Source organism: Tauraco erythrolophus, chromosome 29, assembly GCF_009769465.1.
Source record: "Tauraco erythrolophus isolate bTauEry1 chromosome 29, bTauEry1.pri, whole genome shotgun sequence".
Classification (NCBI taxonomy): Eukaryota; Metazoa; Chordata; class Aves; order Musophagiformes; family Musophagidae; genus Tauraco; species Tauraco erythrolophus.
In genome coordinates this window covers 24,377-43,496 of record NC_141493.1, presented here as the reverse complement: position 1 = coordinate 43,496, position 19,120 = coordinate 24,377, and the positions used below count along the sequence as shown (strand labels likewise).

Sequence of the window (19,120 nt, the reverse complement as noted above, 5' to 3'; positions counted from 1 at the left end):
TAGGAGCTCAGACTCTGTTTATATAAAGCCAGAGAAGGCAGCTGGATAATTGGGATTCAAGGCTGAAAAAGGGACAGAGTTTGTTTGTGGGCTTTTTTGATTTCTTTTTAATTTGTTCAAAGAAAAAGACAAAAAGCAAATATTCCAGGCTCTGAAGCAGAACTGGGAGTACAGTAGTTTAGGCTGTGGTTTCTCATTGTTAGACCGCACAAAGAGGAGACTTAAGTTTCAAGTCAGACTGAAAAAGATTCACAGGAACAGCTTCAGACAACCTTAGTTACTGCAAGTCTTGTCTTTAGGTCACATCTTGATGATGAGATACTTGTAATTCAGAACATCTTTTGGGGATTGGAATTAGCATGCAGATTTTTGTAATATACTTGTTATATACTTTCAAGCCCTTTCTCACCTCTTAGGAAGCAATTTGCGTTGTATAACAAGCCTTTTTAAAAGCTGTAAGAGTGGTTTCCAAATAGGCATTGACTTCATTTGGCATCTGAACTAAATCAGCAATGTTCCAAAAGCTGAAATGGATGACCTGAACTGCTACTCAGAGACATTCTGTTGCTGCTGTAACCCAGTGTAACATGATCCTTACTCTCTCCAGCTGTAGCTTATTATTGGAGCTATGCAGGCTTGTGTTCTGAATCCCACGGTGGCAAGGTTTTAACTCGCTAATTGTTAGTACCACTGGTCATCTTTGTTGCTATCTATGGAGAAGGCTCGAAGTTCTTACTGACAGCTTCAAGGAATAAGATTCTGCTAGCTAAGACCTTGTTATGGAAAGGTTCATTCTGTGAAACTACTCATGAGCTGCTTTATTGGAATTTCTCTCTACAAAGTACCATAAAGAACTGTTGAGACCTCATTTCTGAGGTACCTGGTAAGATGTCCCAAAACCAAGACAACACTGGTGAAATTTGATTTTTTTTTTTTTTTGTGGGAGGACAGAGTGGCAAAGCTGGCCAAACTAATATCTCGGAATAAATCCTAGCTGCCTGAAACCAGCAGGAAACTATAGCCATTTTTCAGGGGAGAGAGGGAAACATATTTTAAATTAAAACAACAACAGCAAAGCATTTCGGTCTTGGAGACTGACATGAAAGGACTCCCTATTTAAAAAGCACCTGCATGGTTTAATCAAATTTATGGTTATAATTAAGTTTATCCCATATAGTCCACTATGTAAGCAGATTCTAGTCTTACACAGCACATGCTTATACTGCTGAATGTGACAGATAGTCTCCTTAAAGTTGTCTTGCATCAGATACCACATCCTTTCTTCCACCTATTTCTGCTGCTCCTGTTCAGACTAGCTTATCTTAAAATGCTACAGCCTTCCTCCCTCTCCATACGGAGATGCCTATCCATCCATTAGCAACTGCTGTCACACTATGCATGAAAAATGTAAAAGATGTTGCCAGATGTTTATTTTCTGTTTTGGGAAAGATGCAACTTAGGCCAGTCAAATGGAATGTTCCAAACGATAAGACCTATTGAACTGAAACCATATGTCTGTTTCAAAGATACCATGTTTACAAGAATCCAAGCAGAAACCTGCAAGCAATGTGCTTTCTGATAGGGCTCTCCTAAACAGATTGTGCCTTCTGCTCTCACCCTTTGCTTCCTCTCCAATCAAAAATACTCTAGCAATAAGCCAGAGGCATAGATGTGGTGTTCTGATGCTACACTAGGACATAAATATATGATACCCTGAATTTATCTCTCTTTGCTGAAGCAGCAGCAGGAATACTTAAAATCCCACATATTAACTTATTATTAATAACAGCCCTTCTAAGCAATAAGAACGTGAGTATTATCTTACTGATATGGAATAAGACCTTAAAAAGGGCTGCATCTTATCAAGGTCAAACAAAAAGCCATTAATAGAAATTAAAAGTAGTTCCCCTCCCCCTGTATGCCTCCCAATAACCTAGTATGTCCATTCCAGAATAGTTTGATTCTGAATCTATAGCACTAATGGGTTTCTTGCTGATGAACAGCTCTCTTGATCTAGTTCAAGCAGAAGACCGCAGATCCTTGCTGCCTTTTCCTGCCTTCTGGAGGAAACGCGTCTGTATCCCTTTTCTAAACTGAGCAGATGAATATCAAACTGTTCTATTTCTCTTTAAAATGCAACAGTGCACAGACCTCTGCTTTTGGAGAGAAGAATTAAAAAAAAAATAAGATTCTATAGTCTTTGAAGGCATCAGAGGAAATAGATACCCTGGCTTTGTTTTGGGAATCACTCTCAATATTTCCTGTGGTTTTGGCCGCATTTGAAAAGAAGCGTGTTTAGGGAGAACTGAAGACCCGCCTTCCTCCTCTTTGTCCCTCCATTATCCTGGTTGGAAGCCTGGGGTGAAAGGCATAGTCTGATCTCTTGCCAGGAAGACGATCAGGTATCCTTTCACAGCTAGCTCTCGGGGTCTCTCCTGACCATCAAGACATTTGTCCGTAACTCTTCCTTTGTTTTAAGTTCTTTGGCTAATGTTCTTTGTGTAGGAGACTCCTCCCCACTAACTGGTCAGAGCGTGAGGCTGGCAGCCCTTTCCCTGGAACAGCTGAAGCTTTCTTCAAACAACTGAAAGCTAGCAGCTTTATCCAGAAGTACGAATCTCCTCAAAAGCTGAAAAACAACAGTTCAGTTGGTTAACTACCATGATGCTTCATTAGGATTTATTAAATAACAATATTTAATGGCAATACCATTGATGTTGAAAATGGGAAATGCACTTTTTGAAACAGGTGCAGAGCAGTACCCACCTTTTTGCTTTGTCCTCTTCTGTATTCTGCTGACGGTTTCCTTTCCACACCAGCCTGGCTTTGCGTTTTCTGCGTCTCCGATCTCCCCGAGCAGCTCCAGTCCTACTTAAGGCTCCACTCGAGGGGGTGGAGACTCCAGCGGCAGTCGGGCGTGCGTTTTTTACCGCCCCACCCCTTCCAGCGGGTCTGGGATGGTTCGAATAGGGGGGCTCATGTGCGGAGCATTGGGGTCGGCCTGGGCGGGAGCGGCGGAGCGCTCGCTGCAGCGAGGCGGGCGTGCTGGGTGCTGCAGCCCGTTTGCTTTGCGCTTTCGCTCTTCCCAGCACCGAGCAGCTGCGATCTTCAAAACGTTTTTTCCCCAGCGAGCACCTTAAGCTTCAGTGACAGTGAGAACAGCGTGTGTCCCGTATGATGAACTGTCCCATCACGCTGCTGGGAATGTGAGGGGCACTGCCCGGCAGTGCCCCAGGTGAATGCACAGCTGTATTATGTCTAACGTGACCAGCGGCCTGCACCTGTAGGCTTAGTTCTAGTACTGAGAGACTCCTGATTCGAGCAAGAGCATAGTGTGCTGCGCTCCGAATGGTGTCCATTGAGAATCTTTGGCAGAGAGACCCTAACCTGTATGTGGAGCAAAGCATGCCATGAGCAGTGCCACTCAGAGAAGAAATGGTGAGAGGAGGTCTCAGGTGGAGACAATGAGCAAAACTTCTAAGGATCCTTGTATAGAAATAAGGAATAGCGTGTTGAGGACCAGAGTTCAATGTTTGCTGATACTGTCCATCCTAGAAAATGAACGTCTCCTCACCAGGATGAGGTCACTAGGTCACCAAAGTGTAGCAGACAAATCTGAATGATCAGTTTTAGAGCTGAATTTAGGGCTGGGTTACAAAAACTGTTGGTGGTGCAATTGTTACAGTAATGGATGTGTCCTAACTTTTAGGAACTGATTCACTAGAAATCAGGTTCCTGATACAATTTAGTGTAAGCACAGACATAAGAAATGGTGTGTGAGGGACCTTCATCTTCAGGAAGTAGCTGCACAGTCCTTATTTGGAAAGCATGGTAATGGTTATTTTGCATATTGGCGAAGATGAAACACTGGTTGTTGTGAATGTTTATCTCTTCTCTGTATGGAAAGCTATGTCAAGGTTATCACATGTATTTCTCTAAGAGTCACAGTGTTGGTGATAACATTACTGCCATAAATCTGATTTAAGGGCAGCTATGTTTGACTTTTTCCAGAAGGGACTCCCAGTTGTTGAGAAAAAGATTATTGGACACTGGTGAGTGAGCAGGGGCTAATTTATATTATTTTAAAAGACAACAGCTAAACAGCTATTTGCTACTGGACTTCTAGATTAAAGATGCTAACAAAGTAATGGCCATGGGGGAAACTTAAGGACAGCTATAGCTGTCTAGAGAGTGTACTGTGCCATTTGTAGTGCTTAAAATATTTTAGGAAAGCCAGCAATAGTAGTGTCACCTCTCTCAAGCACCATCTACTAGCTTACCTCTAAGCTGATCCTGTCTCAGGGTAGAGTTTTGGCAGGACTGTTTAATGTTAGTGATGAAGTGCGTCATCATGACATCCTACAGCAGCCCTACATCCCCCTAACAGGACACTTCTGTGCCTGGTGGCCTTTGCAGGTTCAGCAGCACGTGCAACTGGCCCTGCTGCAGGTCTGGCTGCGCACCTCCTCCCTCTGCCGTTGTGCATCTTTGCAGCGACATTGAAACGCTTCGTGTCAGCCGACGCAGGAGGAAGCAATATCTAAACCTGATCTAATGCACAGAACAGTGTTTTGGTTGGGTGGTCAGGGGCGGACTGAGATAAATAGAACCCTTCGGCAGCTTGAGCAGATTTTAAACCAGCTGTGAGAAGGAGGCAGCAGCTTAGCTATTTCACTGGGATAGTCCACGAGCTCTGCTCCCCTTTTACCCCGAGTCCCTGACTCCCGAAGGACGGCGGCCGTGACGGCCGCGACTACGCTGCTCTTCAGCGCAGGCAGCCAGGTCCGGCAGCCAGGCCGGGAGCAGCCGCGCCCGCGCCCAGGCAGCGCGGCGCCTTTAAGGGCGGGCGAGCGCCCGCGCCGCACGCTGCTCGCGCCGGAGCCGGAAGCGCCGGCGGACGCGGCCCAGGCCCCGTGGAGCCGGAGCGCTGCGGCCCCGCCATGAGCCGGCCGCCGGCCCTGCAGGCGCAGACCTGCGGCCCCTGGGAGATGAAGGAGCGCCTCGGCACTGGCGGCTTCGGCAACGTCGTTCGCTGGCACAACAAGGTAGGCGGCGGCCGGCCCCCTCGGCCCGGCCCGGCCCGCGGCCGCGCTCGGCTGAGCCCGCGCTGTGTCCGCAGGAGACCGGCGAGCAGGTGGCCATCAAGCAGTGCCGGCAGGAGCTGAGCCCGCGCAACCGCGACCGCTGGGCGCTGGAGATACAGATCATGAAGAGGTGAGGCGGGCCGCCCCGGCGGCGGGCGGCCCGGCGCTCCCGGGCGGAGCCCGGTACCCACCCGCCGGCGCAAAGGGCCGGGCGGAGCGGCCGCCCGGCGGCGTGGCGTCAGCGCGCCCCGGGGCGGCCTTCGAGCGCGGCGGTGGAGGGCGCAGAGGCTGTCGGCCGGTTGCCGCGCGACCCGCTCGGGGGCGAGTACGTCGAAGCGCGCGCGGGACCAAACCTCGCGTTGCGTCTCGTCAGTCTCGGGTCTTTGGCGCGTCTGCCGCGGCCTTCGGCGCTCCGGCAGCTCTGCGGCATGGCTGCCCCGCGGCCCGAGCGCCTGTGCCGGCGTGTCCTGCGGGGCGGTGGGTCGGTTCTGGGGGGGGCAGTGCTCTGCTCGCGGTTTGGTCCTTTCCCGGAGAACGGCAATAGACGGCGTCGCGTTTCGTCGCAAGGCGCGTTCCTGCGGCGCCTTGGCAGAGCTGTCATGCGTGTGCGTTCATGGAAGGCACAGGCTGCGCAGGAAATGCGAGGAGTTGGGATGAGTCTAGGTCCGTGAAGGACTGATGAACTGCAGACCTTTAGAATTCACTAGTTCAGTTTCTAAAAGGGTTAATGTCCTTGTAGGACTTTGCGTGATGACCGTGAGAAACTGTATAGCTGTTGCAGAACAGTCGTTTTTTCAGGTGTCACCCTGGTTCCGCTCATCGTGCTACTTGTCTCATTTCCGCTCCTCAGGCTGAACCATCCCAATGTGGTGGCTGCCCGTGACGTTCCTGAAGGGATGCAGAAGCTTGCACCAAATGACTTGCCATTGCTGGCCATGGAGTACTGCCAAGGCGGAGACCTCCGCAAGGTGAGGTCCCTTGGATGGTGACCGAGGGCTTGATCAGCTTCTCAGCTGATCCCAGGGTTTCTATTGAAGTTTCCGTGTAAAACCTCTGTTTTCACATCTTGATGCTTCCTAATTCTTGTCATGGCACCAACGGGTTTTGGTGGGTTGGTCCTTGATATTACGTTCAGCTTTTGAAGACTTAAGTTTCAGACAGCACTTTTCACATTTGTTTGGCTGCAAGTGACACTGTGAGGAGTTTGCACGTAGAGGATGAGGGCATGTGTGAGGGATGTGCAACAGGATGTGCATATGGCTAAGACCATCGTAGAGCAGGGTACATCTGTGGGCTATACCCTTCCTGAAAGTGATTAACTCCTCTCTATCATAGGAAAAAATAACACATGTCAATTCTAATCTTACTGTTTTTCTAGCCTTTGCTATAATCTGTCTGTAGATAAAACCGTGAGCTTAAAGCTGAGATTGGAGCTGATTCTGCCAGGCACAGGGGAAATGGCTGTGAAGGATGCAGAAAGTATGAGGAAGAGAATGGGGATGATGCTGGCTTTCACTTCCTCTTTTCGCCTCTCATGCAGTTAAACCAAGGCCTGAAGCTGTAATTGCAGCTACCAGAGGTCACAATCCCATAGAGTTTTGTTCCTCTAGAGAATTTCATTGCTGTTACTGGAACTTCCTGCATCCATGAGAATTTGTGGGACTGTGAGCCTCACTCAGGATACAGGAGGGAAAGAGTATATTCTGTGTTGTTTTTTTTCAGTACCTGAACCAACTGGAGAATTGCTGTGGCTTGAGGGAAGAAGCTATTCTTGTCTTGTTATCTGATATCGGTAAGTGGTAGCAGTACTTTCAGTTGCCTGAACTATGGAAACCCTTTCAGTGCTGAATCCACTCTAAGGGTATGCAGCAGTGACCTTAATGACTCTGTCTTAGACTGACCTTTGAAGAGTATACTTGTTTTCTGTTTCACTCTGCCAACCCTCCCTGCAGGAGAGTCAACCTTTGATTTTTGTTCTTGAAAATGCAGAAATGGATTTTCTTGCCCAGCAAAAATGCCACTCAGGATTTCCTGGAAGGTTTTGGATAGCCGAACACTTGCCAAGTGACTCTGGTTTATGTTGAACATCAGTCTCCACCCTCAGCTTAACGGCTGATCATAAAGACTTCAGAGTGTGTGTGAGATCAGTGGGTTTCCATTAGCATTTGAGCAACCACTTTGTGGAACTTTAGACAGTTCTGGTGCAAAGATTGACAAGTACTGTCTAGAGACTTTTGGGGTTGAGTTTTAAGGTCAAGCTATGTTGTGATCTGAGTTGCAGCTGAGGCAAAACTGGACAGATGCTAAGGCTTTAGAGAGAAGATATATAAGAAGCACGTTTGGGGCAGATGTGTGCTTAGAAAGTGAGCTTGTAGCAAGAGAATAAACTTGCATTTGTCATTACTTTTACTGCAGGTGTGGCTGTTAAGCATTATCTCCTGTCTTTTGTGTTCCCAGAGCATTTGTATTCTGCTGTGTTGTCCTTGTACTTCTTAGTGACCAGGAGACACTGAGTGCTGAACAGAGACAATGGCAGATCATGTTTAGAGTGGAGTTTGTGTTCGCATGTTGGTGTGCGTATGAGAAGAGAGACACAGACTTCCAATTGTACGATCTGAACTGTAGCTGACAAGCAATGTTTTTGACTACTGATAAAACTTGTTCTCCTGATCACTTATAGTGCATGGTCTTTCTAGGGTTACTGTCCTTCAGGAGAAGGACAATTATATTGTTGGTAACTTCTGAAAGTGTAGCTGGATCACTTTGCACTGAACAGAGAGCTCTGTCTGGGAATGCAACGCTGTCAGAAAGGACATGAAGTCTCAGAGAGCAGAAAAGTGAGTCCCTTTGGCTCATGCCTGAGTCATGGCCAAAAAGCACAACCTGGAAATGCTGCCAAGTTTTGTTTTTCCTAGCACTGTGATTTTTTTTTTTTTTTTTTTTAAATCCACAGGAGGGAGAGATACATAAAGGTATTACCTTGAGCAAGTGTGAGAAAGTAGGGGGCATTTATTCTGCCTTTGTGTATTCTTAAGATGAGATTTTTGTCTTTCTAGTATGGATGGAATTCACTAGTCTGCGAGTTGTGGGGTCTCAGTGGTTCTGAGCAGAGGAAGTATGTTGCATAGAAATTTCCTATGAAGAATTTTGCAGGTGAAATGGGGAGAACAACACCTTTGGACAGGACAGAACACAGTCTTTGGCAGAGCAGCTTTTGAATTCTAGGTTAAGACTGTTGAAGAAACAGATAGGTAAAGAAAAGCTGAGTATAACCACTTGATTGCCCAGCCAGGGTGTTAGCACTGATTAATTATTCTATAGGCAATTAGGAGAAATTTCTGGATTGGTAGCCCTTGTTCTTATGGGATGTTTCAATTTCCCAGACATTGACTGGAAATATCACACTGCTGTGATGAGCAGGTCTTGGAAATTCATAGAAGTTTGTGGGAGATAACTTCTTGTTACCAGTACTCAGCCAACTAGGAAAGAAGCCCTCTCAGACTTGCTGTTCGTGAATAGAGAAAGACTTGTGGGACATGTGATGGCAGGTGGCTGTCTTGGCCACAGTGATCTTGCAATGGTTGAGTTTAAAATTTTCAGTGTAATGAGAAAAAAGAACAGCAGGGTTGCTACCCTGGCCTTCAAGAAAGCAAACTTCAAGGTATTCGTGGAGCTATTTAGCAGAGTACCATGGGCATCTGCTTTTGAGAACTTAGGAGTCCCTGAGTGCCAGTCAGTTTTTATGAACCGCGTTTTAGAAGCACAGGAGCAGGCAATTCCAGTGTGTTGTAAGTCAAGCAAGAGGAGCAGAAGACCAGCTTCGCTGAACAGGGAACTCCTCGTGGAGCTCAAGAAGAAAAAGAAATCGTATGATCTCTGGAAGCAAAGTCAGGCTTCACAGGAAGATTAGAGCTGTGGTTCATATATGCAGGGAGAAGACATGAAAGACCAAAGCTCAATTAGAGTTGAAACTGGCCAGTGTTGTGTCAGACAACAAGAAAGGTTTTTTAAAGTCTGTTAATAGCATGAGGAGGTCTAAAGAAAACGTTGGACTGATACTTGCTGAAGATGGTCACCTCACTAATAGGTATGAAGAAGCAGTGGAGGCATTCAGTGCATTTTTTTGCCTCAGACCTTAGACTGCCCAGTCCTGAGTTGGAGCACTGTGAGTGCAGGAACAGTGACTTTCCATCTGTGAACACTGACATTGTAAGGGACCAGCTATGTCAGCTGAATGTTCACAAGTCCATGGGGCCTGACGGGATTCACCCCAGAGCACTGAAGGAGCTAGTAGATGTTATGGCAGGATCCCTTTTGATCATCTGCTCAAAGGTCTTGGGAGCCTGAGGAGGTCCCTGCTGACTGGAAGCTTTACAAGAAGGGTGTGAGGGAAGAGCCAGAGAGCAAACTCTGTGTCCAGAAGTGTTTGACGCTGACTTTTCCTCTTGCACTTGATATTTCATTGTATGCTTGATTGTACAAGATTTGACCCAAAAGCCATGCTTATACTAGCTGGAAATGAATCCTTACTGAGCTCGTGCTAGGTACTGTTAGTTATACTCTTACAAGTGGCTTTTTCTGTGTCTCAGCTTCTGCTCTCAGGTACCTTCATGAGAACAGGATCATCCACAGAGACTTGAAACCAGAGAACATTGTGCTGCAGCAAGGAGAGCAAAGGGTAAGCGGGAGCCAGGTGTCCCTGCCTGCACAGACAAGTAAGCGTAAGAGGAACCTGCATGTACTTGATGCAGTTACAGTGGTCCATCTGCAAGAGCACTCAAACCAGGATGACAGCTAGCTCAGATCTGTGTGTCAGATGAACGATATTATGCGTGCAGCTGAGATGTAAGGTTATATTAGACTTCTGGTAACACCTGACGTTTTGATTTTCAACTATTAAGGAAAGAGCCAGACTACTGATTTGACTAAAGATCTGAATTAGCAGTAATGTCTCTAGCTCTGTGTGTATCAAGCCAATGACAACTTTACATACTTAGTGGGTTTAGGAATCTACAGGAACCTCCCATTTCCACTTCCATCTCTTTGTTGACACATTTCTTGTATACCTTTGAAGAGCCGAATCTTTTATTTCTCTGTTGTATGGTGTGCTTTTAACAGGACTTCTCTCTATTTTTATTCTCTGTTGTGTGTTTCAGTTAATACACAAAATCATTGACCTTGGTTATGCTAAGGAGTTGGATCAGGGTAGCCTATGCACATCCTTTGTTGGGACTCTGCAGTACTTGGTAAGGAAGGAATTCCAGAAGAAAAGCAGCTACCACTTTGCAGTGGGATAGAGTTAACTGTTATCAGGCTTTGGGTTGGGATGAAGTACTTGTCTTCGTATGGGGCGCATTTGGCGTGTTGCAGCTAGCAAAGGTGACTTTTTTTTTTCTGACACTGCATTTTCACAGTTTTGCTAGCTATGTCTGTTATAAATAAGAAGCAGGAGTGCCAATAACCTCTGCTCTTCACTCTGAGAGGATCTGAAAGCTCATGAGAGGCAGATGGTTTAGTACTGTCTTGAATCTGTTGTACCGTTCATGAGCTCTTAAGGGATACGGAGAGCTAAGAGATGGGTGGCTTTGTCTCATGCGTGTGTAAACTGCCTCAGGCTCCGGAGCTGCTGGAACAGCAGAAGTACACGGTGACGGTGGATTACTGGAGCTTTGGCACACTGGCGTTTGAGTGCATTACAGGCTTTCGGCCATTCCTACCCAACTGGCAGCCAGTGCAATGGTGAGTGAGCTGGGGCCAGGTGGTAAGAGTGCATGCAGTGCGACTGTCCTGTTTACAGGAAGTAGAAGTGTGGTCCCTTGATTCTTAGGCTAATATCCATGTGTTCCTTGCCCTTATGAAGACTGACTCCCTTCACAGGAGTTCGACCTACTTGAGCAAGTTCAGCATTCCTGATACTTGCTCTTTGGGATCAGGACTGACTCCTGCAGGGCAGGTAGCGGAAACCAAAGCAGCATCTGTATTACATCCATCAAGAGTAGTTTTAAGAGTCTACTAACATGTAGGCTGTGAAAGGCAGGCGATTATTTCACCATTGTACTTGTTTGGATTCCTTAGGCATACAAAAGTGCGACAGAAGAGTGAGCTGGATATTGTTGTTTCAGAAGACTTATCTGGAGAAGTCAAATTTTCTAGCAGTTTACCCTGCCCAAACAATCTAAACAGGTGAGGACTAGAAATCTGTTACGCCTTGGTGGGATAAATTGTTTCTTCTGCAAAAGGACCTGGTTAATCATATATGCCTTACCATGTTAATCTGTGAATAAATTGAGTGCATGACACAAACAATGCTTGTGCTCCTTGTCAGACTTGTGTAGTTGTGAGTCTCTGCTTCTGCCTTCTAAACGCTGCATTTGTAATTGGCAGAGAAGGGGAAGTTGGTTGTCAGTCCTCCTGCAGAGACCAGGCCATATGGTGACTGCAAATGCACTTTTACCTCTTCTGATCCCCTTCTTGTTCTGGTCCTTCAGTGTTTTGGCTGGGAGGCTGGAGAAGTGGCTGCAACTCATGTTAATGTGGCACCCACGGCAGAGAGGTACAGATCCTACATATGGACCCAATGGGTGTTTCAAAGCTTTGGATGACATTTTGAACTTGAAGGTGAGCAATGTGTCTATATTACCCTGCAGAGTTTTCCAGAGAGCAGTTGCCTGTAGCCCATGAGAGAAGAGGCTTGAGTCATAGACCTAGGAGGAGGAGCAGCACAGAATCTTATTCAGCTGTCTCCTGACAGTGATTGACAGGCGCTTTCCTCCTGCTTATTTGAAGACAAATACTCCCTGAGCTTGTTGGGAGTAGCAAATAGCTTTTGTGTGTGCTTGGTTCTGTATTCTGGTACAGGATTCTGTGGCTGAAGCCATTCAATTGTCACGTGGCCTTCTCTTCCATTTGATGGAGGACAAGGATTTTGGCATAATGTTACAAAGTAGCTGTGAAGTGACTTCCTGAGCCCTGCAAGTGTTTTGAACGTTTTATCTGTGGCTAGTGTCTCAGTTCTGGGATCTGTGCTCAAATATGACCAATGTATCTTTAGTCCTTCTCATGTCACACTACTCTTCTTGTAGTTGCTTCATGTTTTGAACATGGTTACTGGAACTGTACACACCTACGCTGTGACAGAGGAGGAGACTCTGCAGACTGTGAAGGCCAGGATCCAGTCAGACACAGGAATCCCAGAACAGGACCAGGAGCTACTGCAGGAAGCTGGACTTGCATTGTTTTCTCAGAAGTTGGCCACTAAACATATAGCTGATAGCAAAGTGAGTCTGTGCATTCTCTTCCTTCCATTGAGTGAATCAGCAGGCTCTGCTCTTGCTTTGGGAGCACAGTGCTTCCTGCTGTTTTGGCAGGCTTCTGTCACAGTAACCACACAGACCTAACAGCCTTTGCAGAATAGGCACCTATTTGCCTCTGGTGTTCAGTCTTTGGCTGAGGAGGAACGTTCTGTTTATGTGTTACTGAAGCTTGCTTTTTCTGAGAGAACCTAGCTGGGACTTTTGTCTTCTGCAGGTGAATGATACTGCAGCTGCAGATACAGACCTCCTCTTCCTCTTCGATAACCAGAAAGTTGCCTATGAGGCTCAGGTTGCCTTGCGCCCTCATCCAGAAAGCGTTGACTGCATCCGTAAGGACTTTCTCTAGCATGACTGGGAGAGGTTGCCTGCATCGAGAGGGCTGTCTGTGTTCTGTAGTCTGTATTGTGTGCAAAGAGTAGAGAGAGCTTTTGCATGTTGAGACCGAAGAAGTAGTACAATGGACTGGCATAGCATTTGTTCAATTAGTCAAAATAACTGAGGAAAGGAAATGTTTGATTTTAATATACTGGGGAAGCTGCTTAGGGGTTAGCTAACTATAGGCTTTGCAAGGAGGTAACGTGCCCCTTAAAGGAGTGATATTTTGGTCTGTTTTGTCATGTGATAACACCACTTTTAGCCTTCATACCGATATGTATGTTTTGTTCTCCACCCCTCCCCTCTGTTTCCAGTTCAGGATCCAAAGAAGAATCTCCACTTTTTCCAGTTGCGGAAAGTGTGGGGTCAGATCTGGCACACAATCCGGATGCTGAAAGAGGACTGTAACCGGCTTCAGCAGGGGCAGCGAGCAGCCATGTACGGTGGCAGTTTCTCTACAATATTTATCTCTGCCCTTGCCTCCTGGTGAAAGGGAAAAGACAGGAATGGGACCCTGTTGGAATGGGGAAGCCCATGAGTGGAGCCGTTAAGGATTAATGAAAAGCTGAGAGTTCCATCCTCTGACACAAATGCTTTGTTACTTCACAGTGCTGCACTCTGAAGTATCTATATTTGATGTAAGTGGAAGCCTGCGTTTTAAGTTTGGGAGGGGGTAATAGAACCTTCTTCTTGTCCATGCAGGATGAATCTCTTGCGTTACAATAGTACCCTCTCGAAGATGAAGAATTCTATGGCCTCCCTTTCCCAGCAGCTGAAAGCAAAGCTGGACTTCTTTAAAACAAGCATCCAAATTGATCTGGAGAAGTATAAAGAGCAGATTGAATTTGGAATTAGTGAGTATAGCATCTGATAAGCAGAGGTCTTTTTATGCCTCTTATCCCCACACAGTACCTTTTCCTGTATGAACGTGAGAAGAGCAATCCCTCTTTTTTTCATTCCTGTAGCTTCTGAGAAACTGCTGTTTGCCTGGAAAGAGATGGAGCAAGCTGTGGAACTTTGTGGGCGGGTATGTTTCTAAATCTAACTGCTTATCCTAAAGAAAAAGAGGCTTGTTTTTCTTTTTTTTTTTCTTTTTTCTTCATTGTCCTCCCTTAAATAGAAACTTCTTGTGTCTGGGCTCATTCTGAGTATCGCATTACCTTGGTCTGGGTGGCACCATTTTTGTTCCTTGGCTGTACTTCAGGAAGCCCACTGTATTTATAAGGCTTTGGGGTAAAAGGGAGATCTTGGGGAAGGCGAGAGGAGATTTTGCAGTGGTTGCACTCCGATGTCCTGCTAACCCAATCCTGCAGCCAGGATAGCTGAAAAGAGGATATGGAACGTAAGTTAAACTGAAGGGGAAAGCAAACGATTAGATGATTGAATGCAAGAATTTTAAGCATCAGTCTTGAAAAGACAACAATTTCCCATTCTTGGTGAATATTCCACACTTCCCAGTAAGGCATTCAGCCTTTTGACACAAGACAGCGTAACTCCGGTCGGTAAGTACAGCCAAGGACTGTCACTCCCAGATGAGGAGTAAAAGGTGACTAGTCAGTATCTTACTCTTTTCCAACGCTTAGCCCTCTACTGGGAGGAGGCAGAGGGCAGAATGACTGTGTAGCAAGCAGCAGCTTCTGCACATGAACAAGTTCAAGTGAAAAACAGAATTTGGGATGCCAGGAGTGGAAGTGATTGTGCACTGAGGGAAAAGGGGAAAAGCGGGAATGGATAGGATGAGAGATCTGGAATAGCCAAAGAAAGGGAAGCATGACAGCCTGGGAACTAACAGTACGTTTACTACAAAGTCTGACTCTTCAATGGCTCTTTGTCACAGGCTGAATTTTTTATTAAAAAATTCTTGGAAGTTGTTTTATCCCAGAGCACCAAGCTAATTTCCTTGAACTGAAAGTACTCATATTGTCATTTTTCTCTGTCCAAGACTGCTGTTTGCATCTTGCTAACGTGACTGTTCAGAAATGTGAATGAGAAAAGAAGAGCCAGTCTGAGTGGTAGTGTCTCTCAGTATGAGACTGTCCCATTGCTTATGTTCTGCCCTGCTTTCAGGAGGATGATGTGGATCAGCTAGTGAAGAGGATGATGGCCCTGCAGACAGACATTGTGGACCTGCAGAGAAGCCCTCTAGGTCGTAAACAAGGAGGAACACTGGAGGATTTGTGAGTTGAACTACCTTGAACTTCTGATGCAGGACTATTGCTAGCTAAGCTTATTCACTGCAGGACAATGAAAATGCTATCACTTCAGCCCAAATTATGGAGGAGTAGGAGGACTAAAAGACAGTTTTTGACTCCTTAGCTGTCATCTGTCTGAAATGGCAAACTGGTATATAAAAGATTTGAGTTCTTGAACTACTTGTGTGTAATTTAAGTTTTAGAGAAGTCCTTTATGTTCTGTGCCTTTTTCTTCTAGAGAAGAACAAGCCAGAGAGCTGTACCGGAGATTGAGAGAGAAGCCAAGAGGTAAAAGACATTTAGCTCAAGATCAGCTTGCTTTGTGTGGGTTGTAACTTTGGAGATGCAATAATGAGCACGGAGAAAACTTTCTCTGCGTTTGAGGCCTGCTAATACACTAGCTGCACATAGACTCTACTGGGCTCACGTTTTTTTTTGGCAAGGGGAGACAAGAAGTCAATTTTAAACTAGGCCAGCCTTGCTGCCTTGGTGCCTTCTGAGCTCTTGACAAAACTCCTCTGGAGCTCTCCTCAGAGCAAGCTGTTGCTGCAAGCACATGCTGCTGCTTCTGTATAGGATGAAAGACATAGCTGTTCCTCTGAGCAGCTATGCAGCCCTGAGGCATTAGACCCACCCTGCCAACTCTGCTTTCCAGTTCTCATTGTTTTGAAGAAAGTTGCTAAAATCCAGTGCAGTTCATCCCACTCAAACTTCCATGCCCTGAACTTGGGATGTTTCAGGATTGAAGGAGCAGTGGAAACACGCCACTAGGAGTCTTCTCACTCTGTGCTATAAGCCTGCCTTTCTGTGTAATACTCTGACTCTCATTCCAGATCAGAGGACAAGCGGTGACAGCCAAGAAATAGTACGACTGCTCCTACAGGCAATCCAGACCTTTGAAAAAAAAGTACGAGTCATTTATGCTCAGCTCAGGTGAGCTTTGTAGAGGGTTGAGAGAAAGCATGTTCTCTTTCAGCAAGAGGTTTTATTCTAGAGGTTTTAATACTAGTGCATACAGCTAATGAGATCTGGGAGCATTACAGGAAATAAACTTCAGAAATGTTCCCCTGCTGCAGTTGCCTATGTGTGATCTTACTATTTTTTTTAATAGTAAAACTGTAGTTTGCAAGCAGAAGGCACTGGAATTGTTCCCCAGAGTGGAGAAAGTGATGAATCTGATGAATGAAGATGAGGAGACAGTTGTTAGGCTTCAGGAGAAACGACAGAAAGAACTGTGGAACTTGCTGAAAATTGCTTGTGTAAGTAAAATAAAAACTCCAGTTTAATCTGAAAATACAGTTTGTAGCAAAGATTATTGAAATAATTAATAGTAAATTCAGTATGTCCTATGGTTCTTTTCTCTGTTATTTTGAATTAGTATTAAAGCCAAGTTCCAGGCTGTCTCATACTTCTGGCTGCTGGAAATTAGTGGAAATAATGGCAATCTGAATCTTCTGTGTTTTCTTCAGAGTAAAGTACGTGGTCCTGTTACTGGCAGTCCAGAGAGCATGAACACATCACGTCTTGGTAGCTCTGGTCAGCTGCTGCTGCAGGTGCCTTCTGGGACCTACAATTTATCAGAATCTGTCAGGAAAAGGTGAGGCAAAGTCTGGAGTTCTGTAACTGCTAATTCCAGCGCTGTGAAGCTGAGGCTTCTGCTTTGTAAAAAAAGACATGCAGGCTTTCTCACATTTTATGCTTTGTGTTCAGCTTCCATTGTCAGCAGTCTTTTCTACCTAGTAGATTGTCTTCCTGAGACTTGTGAAGATGGGGAATAATGTATAGCTTTACTTTTTCCTGCCTCAAAAATAAAGGGTTTGTTTTATCTGGAATGGTTGGGCTCACTTGAAGTCCTGCCAACAGGAATTTTTGGAGCATTGTCAGGTAATCATAGAATGGTTTGGATTGGAAGGGACCTTCAAGATCATCTAGTTCCAACCCCCCTGCTGTGGGCAGGGACACCTTCCACTACACCAGGTTGCTCAAAGCCTCATCCGACCTGGCCTTGAACACTTCCAGGGATGGGGCAGCCACAACTTCTCTGGGCAACCTGTTCCAGTGCCTCACCACCCTCAGAATGAAGAGTTTCTTCCATGTATCTAATCGAAATCTCCCCTCTTTCAGTTTAAAGCCATTACCCCTTGCCCTAGCGCTACATGCCCTTGCAAAAAGTGCCTCTCTAAGCTTTCTTGTATGCCTGCTTTAAGTGCTGGAAGGTCTCCCCGGAGCCTTCTCTTCTCCAGGCTGAACAACCCCAACTCTCTTGGCCTATCTTCATGGGAGCGATGCTCCAGCCCTCTGATCATCTTCAGGGCCCTCCTCTGGACTCACTCCAACAGGTCCACATCCTTCTTATGTTGAGGGCCCTAGAGCTGAATGCAGTAATCCAGGTGGGATGTAGCTGAGCTATATTGTTAAGGACAAGGACTTGTAGTTCTGTCTTGCTTAAATGATCTGGATCACCAGTTGGAATGACAGACCTTGGTTTGTTTATTTGTATGTTGCTTACTCCTTTAGTTTATAGGCTGTTCTGCAATTTTTTCTCTAGCAACAGTGACTCCGCGTAGGTAAGAACCCAGCTCCAAGTTGAAAGGTTTCTTTTCCCCTGTCCCAGTAAATCTGGGGATGCCAGTGACTTTCCCAGTTGCAAAATGAATTACTACCTTATGAGCTGACTGGTAAACGTTAGTATTCTTCAGTATTCTGCAGCATACCTGCCAGAAATATTTCTTAAAGGTAGAGGAAGCATCTCTTTAAACAAAACTGCCATGGAAAATAATTATGTAATAATTGTCCCTTTCAGTGAGGAGCTACTACTGGAATCACAGAAACTCTGTAGCCAACTAGAAAATGTGATGCATGACACAATGAAGGATCAGGAGCAGAGCTTCATGGTAACATAGCTGATATTCTTCTATAAATGGACTGGGGAAGCTGATGGCTTCAAACTTCTGCTTGTGTTAACTTCACCACCAATAAGTAATATGGCTCATAGGAATCTGCATATTACTCTTCTGGACAAGGAGAGAGTAGGTGTTGTGGGAGACAAAAAGCACTCACTCCCCGACTTGAACTGCTAACTGACATATTCCCTGCGTGCTGAGAACAGCAGCCATGCGCTGGCGTGGTGGCAATACATTGGTGGGCAGGAATGCTTATTTAATATTCTTTTAAATATTCTGGTTCATTAGAGAAAATAAACAGCTTAAGGGTTTCCTTTATAGCAGTCGCATGGTTCATCATGAAACTATATTGACCAATTTCTTCACAGTAAAATTTTTAAATCTTTAAAATTGCTTCCCCTTTATTCTGGAGAAATCTCAACTCTAAGCCACTGCTGAACTTTGTACTTCTGTTTATTCTTTAGGCTCTAGATTGGAGCTGGCTGCAGCTTCAGGTAGAAGAAACAAACAGTCCAGAACAAACACAGATGTAAAATCACTTCCATTGCCTCTGAAGACATGCTACTTCAGGAAGCCAACTGTGAAAAGCTGCTGCCTGTGAGAAGGGAAGTTCCAAGTGCCTCCTTCTACTGTCACCTACTGCTGACGTGATACATATGGCCTAGCTTTTAGTATCCACCTCTTGGATACTTTTTTCACAAAGATACAGTAGGAAATGCCTGTTCTAACTGCTTGGAAAAACTTAATTGTGCCTTAAGACAGCAGATGTTCTTATTCTCTGTCCTGATGTATCTTCCCTCAGACATCACAGGTGGTTGTTTTGCTGCCTTTTAGGCTTTCTAATGAACAATGGACAATGCATGCCATCAGCTTGCACAGTCACTGGTAGATGTCACCTTCCCAATATACTTGAACTGTGAACCTAATTTCTTAACTTTGCTGATTTGCACTTTTTCCTTTAAGTGTAACAGTTGTACTTACCTAATATTTGTTTCCTGTATGGGAACGAAAATTATCTAAAACATGTAAACTTTTGGTTTGCTTTTTTTGATACCCTCAATAACATTTTAATGAAAAAGCTGCTTTCACTGTGCAGGTCTCTGAAACGCAAGAGGTGTAAGGATGTTATCTGAGAGACCACAGAGAAGAAAATCCTCAGTGTACATGTAAAATAAGCATCTAGGCATTTGCAGATTATCTATTAACCATACTTTAAATTGCACACACACACAAAAAAGGTAGAGCTGAGTGGA

At 45.4% G+C, this 19,120-nt stretch overlaps 1 protein-coding gene across 1 annotated transcript; it reads left to right on the top strand.

Annotated features, from left to right (window-relative positions):
* Positions 1–4,940: 4,940 nt before the first annotated feature.
* On the top strand, positions 4,941–19,117 carry IKBKB (inhibitor of nuclear factor kappa B kinase subunit beta). The gene is made up of 21 exons (XM_086628027.1): positions 4,941–5,045; positions 5,120–5,214; positions 5,935–6,052; positions 6,807–6,876; positions 9,674–9,762; positions 10,241–10,330; positions 10,699–10,823; positions 11,160–11,267; positions 11,573–11,702; positions 12,167–12,361; positions 12,612–12,726; positions 13,087–13,210; positions 13,475–13,626; positions 13,738–13,799; positions 14,840–14,949; positions 15,203–15,252; positions 15,798–15,897; positions 16,076–16,223; positions 16,434–16,561; positions 17,768–17,858; positions 18,332–19,117. Exons 1-21 carry the CDS (start codon positions 4,941–4,943, stop codon positions 18,398–18,400), a joined length of 2,274 nt encoding a protein of 757 aa, XP_086484153.1. The 3' UTR covers positions 18,401–19,117.
* Positions 19,118–19,120: the final 3 nt, after the last annotated feature.

What these genes read in the sequence shown, in the direction of transcription:
- IKBKB (XM_086628027.1), top strand. Translation starts at nt 4,941, where the DNA reads ATGAGCCGGCCGCCGGCCCTGCAGGCGCAGACCTGCGGCCCCTGGGAG. An exon ending in TGCCCAAACAATCTAAACAG is followed by an intron (nt 11,268 to 11,572) that starts GTGAGGACTAGA and finishes CTGGTCCTTCAG; the next exon opens with TGTTTTGGCTGGGAGGCTGG. An exon ending in ATGACATTTTGAACTTGAAG is followed by an intron (nt 11,703 to 12,166) that starts GTGAGCAATGTG and finishes CTCTTCTTGTAG; the next exon opens with TTGCTTCATGTTTTGAACAT.